Raw genomic sequence first — 10,504 nt, forward strand, 5'->3', positions numbered from 1 at the left:
CCCCAAATTCGACATCCCGAGTCCTTTTCGCGATGCCCTCCCGACGTCCTAAATATCAAGACCGTACGTCAAGCGGTTAAGATTTGTGCCATATCTGTTGAGGGACGCACGCACGAACGCACGGACGGACGGACGCTCATGCGATTCTACAAGCTGCATCTAACTATGTCAGATGAGCTAAACATGACGCAATTCAGACCAATATAAGATTCTAACTCCCAGCACAAAACATACAATGGAAAAATCGTTTATGCTACGGGATTATTTACATCCGAATATTTACTCATTCATTTATTCTTTCATTCATTCATTCAAGCAAACGCACAGCCAACCTAGTATCTTCTCATATGCTTCTTGAATTTCTCGAAGTGATAATCATCGGTGGCTTTCTCCACATTGCGTTTTCCAGACGGCTCCTTACCACTACCGCCTTTCCAATCTGCAAGACAGAAAAGTGCTGCTTACTACTATTGATGATGATATCATGTGTCTACCAGAGCTAATCAGCTTCACCATTAAACTAAGATCGCAGTAAAACGTAATGAAAGATTAGTATTACTGAACTTATGATGACTTACTAAACTGACCACTCATTTTGTATAAAGCATGTCTGCCAATTATACAAAAAAAAGCATACAAGAAACACATTCAGCTCTGAAACACTTGGCAACTATTATTGTTCGTAATAATAATAATAATAATATTATTATTATTATTATTAACCTAAACTATAATTTGCTGCACATAATTTACCACGTTTGCTTTGGTCGCTGGCTGGGTCTGCATCCCCTACCACCAATGGGCGTTGCTTCACTGGCTCTACCTTCTTTGCCAAAGTTGCTTGCTCTTCAATATTAACTGTAAAGACAATATGAAGTTCAGAAGAATTTATCATATATTAGAACTGAGACATCTCAAACTGAACATTATACATCCTCTGACACATCAGGAGATATGTTAGACTGTTAGTATTTATTTATAACACATATTATGTATATATTTTGGTAAAGAAAGGAATGTAATCATATAATTCAAAGTAAGGCTCATGTAAGATTGGCCTATACCATAAATAAAAATAAATCTTTATACTACCCAGATGAACACCATGATTTCCTTACAAGCTTTCAGCTCATAATAATACTTTTTGTAAAATAGCATGAGTCTTAATTGTCTACTCAACTTGGTCCCACGTTCTCATGCAATATTTGCTCGACTATTCCCACTAGAGGTCACCACTAGTCAAACGGCTAAAGGCCGTCTTCACACACGCGGCACGGCACGGAACGCCACGGAAACGACGTCGTTCACCCCTACCAGCAAAGTTTAAATCTATTACATGTTATTGCGCAGTCTCCACTGACACGGCACGTCGCCAGCCGGGTTTCACGGCGACGGCGAAAGTCAAATGAGTGACTTTTGCCGACTGACGTGACGGCGAAAAGACAATTGAACCAATCAACGCGTTTTTTATCACGTGTTCTGCTCACGCTACCATCAGCCAATGAACAATAAGCACATGCATAATTTCTGATCACTGAACCAGAGTGAACACAATGCGCTCAGACACAATGCGCGAAATCACAATGTATTTTTTTTCAGCACAACGGTGCTGCGTTTTGCTGTGTTGTGTCGTACCGCGTGCGTGGAGACGGGCCTTAAAGCTGTCTCCACACACACGGCACGGCACGGCAAAACGCCGCGTCGTTGCCGTGCCGTGCTTCCGTCTCCACCTGCTCGGTTCGCCGTGCTGAAAAGTGCATTGTGTTTGAGTGCGAAAACGAGAGCATTTTCACGAGTATATAGCCTACAAAGATGAATGGTCCTTTGTCTTCGTTACTAACATTGGCACCGATTAGAAAAAGAAAACGAAAACACAGGTATTGGATACACAGTACTATCAAACAAGATCTACTTTAGGAGAATTTAACATATTGGCTCAAGAATTGGAAAAAGATGAGGAGTGCTTTAAAGCCTACTTTAAAATGTCAAAAACCCAATTTGAGCAGCTGCATGAGCTTGTTGCTCCATACATCACAAAGGTGACAATTGCCTGTTTTCACGGGTGGCAAAACCAGGGAGGGGTCACAAAGGACACGTGCCTACCGCACTATTTTTGGAGTAGTAACGCATGGGCGCAACCACTGGGAGGGTCGGGGGGGTCACGACCCCCCCGACTTTTATGTGGACCTCCCCAACTTCTGGAAGACCTTATTTTCTGGGGAGGTCCAAAATAGTCCGATAAGCGTTTATTATCGTAAAACATCCATATTTCACCGGTGAAAGTTAAAATAAATAAAAACCCCAGGTGGTCAAGTGCAGTGTGTTAACTGTGATTCAGATTCAGATATCTAAATAGAACCCTTGTTAATATCATTTAGATTCGACCTACATAGTACATTCAATCTCACGTGCATGGAACGAGCACGACATTCACCACGAGTTCGCAAGCCAACCGTGTCTATATAGCTACGCTGTGTTGTGTTATAGACACTAAAAAAAGGCCCATCTCCACACAAGCGGCGCGACACCGTTCACCCCTACCGGCAAAGTTCAAAACTATTATATCTTATGGCGCAGTCGATCTCCACTGACACGGCACGGCGCCAGCCAGGTTTCACGGCGACGGCGAAAGTCAAATGAGTTTGACTTTTGCCGGCTGACGTGACGGCGAAAAGACAATTGAACCAATCAACGCGATTGTTTTTTATCACGTGTTCTGGAATCGATATTGAAGCAATTGTCACATTTGGTTTCTAACACTGTTCTCTGTTTTCACTTGTCAGACATTTTTTTGCATTATTATTTTCATCATTATTATTTTCCTCTTCATCTTAATCATGCTAACTGTGTCACACAGTTAGCACAGTCGGTGTGTAGCTTTACTACTAGTTAGCTTAATCTAATTAATAAAACATTTTGGTATTTTATGTATACATGATCCTAGTAATGTCATTCATGACATCACAATTATGCAAAACTTCCATCAACACGCTGAAATACGTAATATTGAACCAATACGTGATATTCGCTTGCCCGCAGATCACGTTGCTATTGGCTGCTTGGGACCCCACCAACTTTCAACACGTGGTTGCGCCCTTGTAGTAACGTACACCAATAATTATTGTCGCTGAAACGATGCACACCAATTCAAAATTGTTTTATCTGAGGAACATTTTCTAGTATGAGATAGTATGTATGTCAAGCACATTTCATCATTTACTAAACATTGCCCATTTCCCATCATACACCATAAAAGGCTACAAAAACAGTTATTTAGGTTCTCAAAGTGCTCAATTTTTTATTTTTAACCTTTCTCATTCGATGTATTCGCCTTCATCAGATGCTGTGTACTGCTGGTAACACAGAACCTGAGGTAGAGATGGGGTGTTCAGTAAATGTGCAGAAGGGGGATTTACGAAGTTAGAGTGCGGAATTGTCATTTCTGAAGATTGCTCAATGCCATCTTCCACCGCACATAAAGCATCAAAGACCTTTCTTTTAAATAGTCTTTGGTATTTTGGTTGCATTTTTTGGCAAGTTTGTCCCATTGAATAAAAAAACGTTTCAATATCACTCTTTTTCTTTTCTTCGACTTCTTGACGTTGGTGTAAAAAATGTATAATTTTAGACACATCACCGTCAGCCCATTTCCTTTTACAAGTCTTGCAGACTATTGTTGAGACACATGGCGATGGTGTTTCGCATCTGTCAACAACGGTGGTTGGCAACGGTGGTGGCAAAGGTGTAGCACTAGCCATTGAAGAATCAGATGGAGAAACAGAACGTGCAGTGGATCCTACGCTCTCTGCTTCTTCATCACTGCTCTCAGTAGCTGTCACATTTGAAGAAGTTCTAAAAACGTCCAAGAAAAGGCACGAATCAGTACGCACGTATGGAGTGGCGGCAGTTTTGTTATCTGTACTGACAGGTTATTGATTTTTCACCTTAAATTTTACAGTAGCTGTCACGCAATCATTTAGACATTTCTGACATTTTGTTTTCAAAATTGGTAAAGGGAGATGAGGAATATTTATTAACTATTAGTCGGTCAACGGTTTAAAAAAAATATTTTTACGAAACATATGGTTAGAATATAAAGCTACTAACCTATCAAACATTTACTGAAAAGGTGTATGATGGTTATTTAAAAAAAATTTATTGAAAACAAAATCATAATACACCAAAAATGTTTGTCACAAGGTTTGCTGTTCAACCAGAGCACTCCTCGTATTGCAGCATGTATTGGAGAAAATGTATAACTTTTTACATACGTCCAATTGTTAAATACATCAGTATAGGAATACGAGTAGCATATTCATAATAACATACGGCCTAGTTTGCAGGAAAGGCAGAAGGAAAGACAGCTGTTGTGCATATCTGTATTCTCTGACTTTAGTTGCTTTGGACCCACTTCGCTTTTGGTCCTTCATCTTTTTCAGGTACTTGTTGAATGAGTCACGGAGATTCGTCCAGTGAGCCTTGCAATATCTGCCTGCAATAGTTTATTAGTTTAGTATTACATACTAAAGCGATTATCATATAGCCTGTTTATTTTATTTCAGGTATTCGGCTACAGGTGATTCCTTCTCACGTCTTGCTTTTTCATACAGGCTGGGGAAACAAACAGTTTACAGCATTGTGCGAACTACTTGTCAAGTGGTCTGGAATTGTTTGCAGCCTATAGTCATGCCAGTACATACAATGGAACATTGGAAAGCAATTGCTGCAAATTTCCAGGAGTTGTGGCAATTGGCAAACTGCACAGGCGTGACTGATGGCAAGCATGTCATAATACAGGCAGCTCCATAGTAGCACCTCCCAGGAAAACACTTATCAGACAACAGAAGCATTTTTAACTACAGACTTTCACGCGCAAGATATATAGTTGAAAATACATTTGGGATACTGGCTGCAAGGTGGCGCATCTACCATCGCCACATACAAATGCATCCAGAATCTTTGGAACGTGTGATCAAAGCTACTTGCGTGCAACATAACTTTCTTCAGCAAAACACCACAGGGATACCTGCAATTAAGCTGAGAGGGTCTATGTCCCCCGGGGTACTGCCGGAAGGTACCCTGGGTACGGTCCGGTATACCGGAACGTACCCTGGTACTATCTAATATGCCGGACCGTACCTCGCCTACTCCACTAACGAGTCTAGGGAGTCGCCTACGCCTACTCCCTAACCCTAACCCTAACCCTAACCCTAACCCTAACCATATCATATAGTTATACCAGGGTACGTTCCGGCAGTACCCTGGGGGACATAGACCATATGAGCTGCAATTAATGCAGTTTCATCAGATGAAAGTGAAAACACTGGATCAGGAATTTTCCAGAAACTACATAATCAAGGGAGACGGCACAATAATGCAACGATTGAAGCCTTTAGTGTTCGTGAAAGATTCAAGGAATACTTTCTGTCACCCACGGGACAGGTCGAGTGACAGAGGAATGTTGTTCGACGGGGATTACCACACTAGAAATCCATGATCAGCTGATTAGAACATTAATTCATGTTTAATAATAAAAATAACGTGTTTAATAGATAGAGTAGAAAACACAACTGCTGCTTGATTGTATAACAATTTTGAAAACCTACAAATGCTAAATGATTTAAAAGGACACAAAATCCTATGTGTTATGTATTTTCTATGCCTGTAAAGCAACAAATATAATCAGTATTACCCACTTATTACTCACCAGTTTTCCCCAAAATCTCTCCTATCTCGCTCCAAACATGATCACGTCTTTGTACATCTTTGTAGCTCTTGCTGCCGATATCGTACAATTCCGGATGGTCTTGAACAAGTACAATTAGTTGTTCATCCAGGTTTACCTCCTTCATGCTTCTGCGATGCACTGACGGTGGTGTGAGCCGAACACGTGATAAAAACAATCGCGTTGATCGGTTCAATTATCTTTTGCCGTACCCGGCATCCGGCAAAAATCAAACTCATTTGACTTTTGCCGTCTCCGTGCCGTGTCAGTGGAGACTGCGCCATAAGATATATATAGATTTGAATTTTGCCGGAACGGGTGAACGCCGATGTTACAGTGCCATGCCGTGCCGTGTGTGTGGAGACACAGCTTAATAACTACAAAACACTGCTGTAATAAAGGACTATATATAGTTACATTCTTAATTCGGCAACGAGACATATCATAAGTGCAATGGAGATATATAAAACTAAACCTACGATACAGAGCTCATTCAATCCAACCTATTAAAATTTCCTTACATCTCTTATGCTGTACGAAATTGACAGCCACATTCGTCGGCACAAACTGTGATGGCTTCTCTTTTTTCTTCTTCCTCTCTTCGATGAGTTTCTTTCTCGCCAGTTCTGTCAACTCGATGTTATTGATTTTTGCACTGTGCAACAGAAAAAATATCTATCATCAAATGCCACCTTCATGGTGGAGCAATCCAGAACTATGGTCACTCGACAGTTATTATTGAAAATCCTGACATCGGGAATCAATATTGCCCAAGAGTCCAAGACCATTGATTTTCTTAGTCCACAAAACTCCACGTTGCCTTTGCAATTAGGCAATAATTATATAATTATATAATATATCAGGAGTCTATCAAAAGGAGTAAGGCACGCTAAAACCGGCAAAATTCAACATTTAGTAGCCTTAGTCTACCTATGATTTATTGTGTTTACCTCGATAAACTTGAGCTCAAGTCTTGCCTTAATCATTAAACTTTATCCGTGTCTAATCGTTGGTCTCACAAAAATGACAAATCGGGAGATATCGGTCCAAACGTACAATGTGGTTTTAGAAAGTTATACCATGAAATCAACAACTGTGAACCGAAACATAAGGGCAATGCTTTTGAAAGCCCTCTATCGCTTAGCAATGCAAACATAGCAAAGAACTAGCGAGGCTTGCTAGGGATTTCGGAAAGTTAAACACGCCTTGTTGTTATTATAGGCCATGTCGAATGACAGTAATTACATGTTATGAACAATATTGTTAAGAACAAATAAAATGGATAAAAATACTAAACATGTGAAATTTTTTATTTCTAATGTAAATAGCATCAATAACACCACGTCGTGTTTAACTTTCCGAAATCCCTAGCAAACCTCGCTAGTTCTTTGCTATGTTTGCATTTCTAAACGATAGAGGGCCTTCAAAAGCATTGCCCTTATGTTTCGGTTCACTGATCATCACAAAGCGATGTAAATTGATAAAACCACATTGTACGTTTGAACCGATATCTCCGGATTTGTCATTTTTATGAGACCAACGATTAGACACGGATAAAGTTTAATGATTAAGGCAATACTTGAGCTCAAGTTTATCGAGGTAAACACAATAAATCATAGGTAGACTAAGGCTACTAAATGTTGAATTTTGCCGGTTTTAGCGTGCCTTACTCCTTTTGATAGACTCCTGAATATATGTATATATATATATATATATATATATATACATAATGTAACATCGAATGTTGGGAACAGCGTACTCGATGCCGAGGTCGACTTCCGGTATTCCGGACAGCATCTGATTGGACAGCATGTCTTCGGACTTCTTCGCGTGCGACGCTCGCAGGTGTTCGGACACGGCCAGCATCGCGTCGTCCAGCGGCGGCAGGCCCTCTCCCTGCTCCGCCGCAGTCTGGTCGCCGAGCAACCTCAGCGCCATCTGCTGCTCAATGTACTTCTGCCTGAAACATAAGAATGACGTGAGAGTTGTCGCATCGTAGTTAGTGGACCGGCGGCGCGGCTGCTCGGGTCATTGTTGCGGCCACGCGCGTTTAGGTTGCGCGAAAAAAACCTTGACGAAAAGGTTATGTAGGTTATATAGGTTAAGTATAAGGTAACTCCTCGCTGTATCTCCTATCTCCTTGTGCACTGGTTACTGACAACAAATCATGGCATTATTGCCAGTCTCTCAAAATTCAGTTGGCATTTCAAAGGCAAGTTAAATTCAAAGTCACAAAAACACTATTAGACTATTAATAACCATTTGATAAAATTATATATCTTCCATTCTAGAGTTCCTGTAAAATGCACAGTATTTATGAATATTAATTCAACATGGATATCAGTATCAATAAAATAAGCCAACTGCTGCTTACATGTCAGCATCCTCATCTCTTCGATTTGTTTCTGCAGAGAAAGTAACGCCCATGTCTGTAACATCTCTGTTCTCATCTTCGTCCGTTCTGAAATAATGTTAATAACACTTATCATGATCATATATTTCTATTATTATAATGATTATTTTTAATTTTTAGGTTAATGATGATACAGATAATGATTATGATACTGAATCTAGTCATTAATGACAGCTATGATAATGGTAATGATAAAGTTAGTGCTCACAACAATCAGATGACAAAGACATTCTGAAGCCCAAAATACATGAAGGAAATCTGTCAAATACTACTAATAATGACTTAGACAGAAAAATACTTCAGCATGCAAAGAATGAACGTGTTACCTGTCCCTGTTTCTGTCTTTAATTTTTTTCATATCAATGAAGCCTCCGTGTTTTAATTTGTATGGATCGATCTCATCAACGCCATCAACCTCCTTTTTCACCTTCTTTCCAACAGCCAATCCCACGGCACTGTATAGATAACAACAATGCATGACACAATGCATCATCATAAAAAATATCATACATTGCATTATGGACTTTTCCTAAATTATAGGCCACTACAGAAACACACATTGATGTTGCTAAAAATACATCAATTAGAAAAATGTGCAACTCAAAAATCAACAAAGTTTACCCATTGTTTTGCAATGGAACACAAGTTATAAATAAAAACTGAAGCTATAATCTTGTTATATGTATACCTACCTAACTCCTTCTGGCCGCTTTCGCAGTTTTTGTAACTCTCGCATGTCTTCGAGTGTACTTCTATGGATAAAATTAATATTGTATAGCCTATACGCATATTCTAATAGTTGACAAATAAGCTACGTGAACAACAACGCCTGCAAACCTATAGAAGGCCTATTAGTATTAGCGACAGCCTAGCAAGTAACGTTCTTGCTTCTATCTTAAGCGGGCAGCACACTTCACCATTTTCGTTGCTCATACAGACAATTTTCGTGGTCGCCACAAAAATGCCCAAGTGTGCGGGGGCCGGCAACGACCACTCACCACGGAAATTTAGTGGTGACCACGAGTTGCCGAGAATCAAACCAGTTTGATTTCTCACCACGAAAATTGCTCGTGGTGGCAACTTGTGGTGAAGTGTGCTGTGACGCGGCAACGGCCACAAAAATTGCCGACCACGAAAATTGCCTGTACGAGCAATGGTGAAGTGTGCTGCTAGCTTTAGTAACTATATGCAAGGAAAGTACTCCTATTCCTAAGCTGATTAAGCCTTCATGAGAACCACTGATCTCAATAATCTCATTCTTATTCAGCCATAGACCACTGAGCCAATTCCCAGCACCAAAAACTGTAATTCCACAAGTTACCAGTATCGCATTTGCCTTTGATTTTTCTGTGTTTTATCTTATGTTATATTTAGTAGCACTAGTAGTAGTACTAGTTCTACTGGCTGCCACATACTGTAAAATCCTTTTTTTCGTGGGGTTCTAATTTTCGTGGATTTCGTGGGTCCAGCAATCCACGAATTTATGTAGCCAACAAAATATTATGTACATATCATATGTCAATTGCCGGTTCCGGAGTGGAGGCTCGCAAACCGACGCCTGCCGTCTGTGCGTACTAGTAATATATACTATCAACAACCTCGACATGCTCGTGTACTATAACAGTATAACTATAGTATAAGTTCAGGTTAGTAATCTGTTTGTTGATATTATAATTATTGTTTTTAAACAAAAACAATTTCCTGGAAGGCTTGATCCACGAATTTAAGAACCCACAAACGTGTATAACGAAAATAAGCGACTTTACAGTAGTAGTACTACTACTACTACTATAGTGCTCATAGGGTCTATGTCCCCCAGGGTACTGCCGAAACGTACCCTGGGTACGGTCCGGTATACCGGAACGTACCTTGGTAACTATCTAGCTGATATGGTTAGGGTTAGGGTTAGGGTTAGGGTTAGGGTTAGAGTTAGGGTTAGGGTTAGGGTTAGGGTTAGAGTTAGGGTTAGGGTTATGGTTAGAGTTAGGGTTAGGGTTAGGGTTAGAGTTAGGGTTAGGGTTAGGGTTAGGGAGTAGGCGTAGGCGACTCCTTAGACTCGTTAGTGGAGTAGGCGAGGTATGGTCCGGCATATAAGATGGATATCTATATATATCTAGATATATGTACCGGACTGTACCCTGGCATTTAGTACCAGGGTAAGTTCCGGTATACCAGACCGTACCCAGGGTACGTTCCGGCAGTACCCTGGGGGACATAGACCCTATCAGCACTACTAGTAGTACTTAGTACTGCTCATAGGGTCTATGTCCCCCAGGGTACTGCTGAAACGTACCCTGGTAACTATCTAGCTGATATGGTTAGTGTTAGGGTTAGGGTTAGGGTTAGGGTTAGGGTTAGGGTTAGGG

General features: G+C 40.5%; 1 protein-coding gene across 3 annotated transcripts in view; it reads right to left on the bottom strand.

The window, feature by feature from the left end:
• Nucleotides 1–247: 247 nt before the first annotated feature.
• Nucleotides 248–10,504, bottom strand: part of LOC106806200 (uncharacterized protein C9orf78-like) — an 11,094-nt gene continuing 837 nt past the window's right edge. The window contains exons 2-9 of one of the 3 annotated variants that reach the window (XM_014808066.1): nucleotides 8,831–8,890; nucleotides 8,465–8,593; nucleotides 8,100–8,186; nucleotides 7,485–7,685; nucleotides 6,247–6,380; nucleotides 5,708–5,866; nucleotides 4,330–4,492; nucleotides 3,243–3,852 (exon numbers count right to left, since the gene is read on the bottom strand). In XM_014808066.1, coding sequence (XP_014663552.1) covers nucleotides 3,315–3,852; nucleotides 4,330–4,492; nucleotides 5,708–5,866; nucleotides 6,247–6,380; nucleotides 7,485–7,685; nucleotides 8,100–8,186; nucleotides 8,465–8,593; nucleotides 8,831–8,890 — 1,471 coding nt within the window. In that variant the 3' untranslated portion in view covers nucleotides 3,243–3,314. Of the gene's footprint in view, nucleotides 440–753; nucleotides 859–3,242; nucleotides 3,853–4,329; nucleotides 4,493–5,707; nucleotides 5,867–6,246; nucleotides 6,381–7,484; nucleotides 7,686–8,099; nucleotides 8,187–8,464; nucleotides 8,594–8,830; nucleotides 8,891–10,504 lie in introns of those variants that run through there. The other 2 variants (XM_014808068.1, XM_014808067.1) reach the window with 2 other exon arrangements.

The sequence above is a fragment of the Priapulus caudatus genome, unplaced genomic scaffold, assembly GCF_000485595.1.
Source record: "Priapulus caudatus unplaced genomic scaffold, Priapulus_caudatus-5.0.1 Scaffold147, whole genome shotgun sequence".
In the NCBI taxonomy this organism is placed as follows: Eukaryota; Metazoa; Priapulida; class Priapulimorpha; order Priapulimorphida; family Priapulidae; genus Priapulus; species Priapulus caudatus.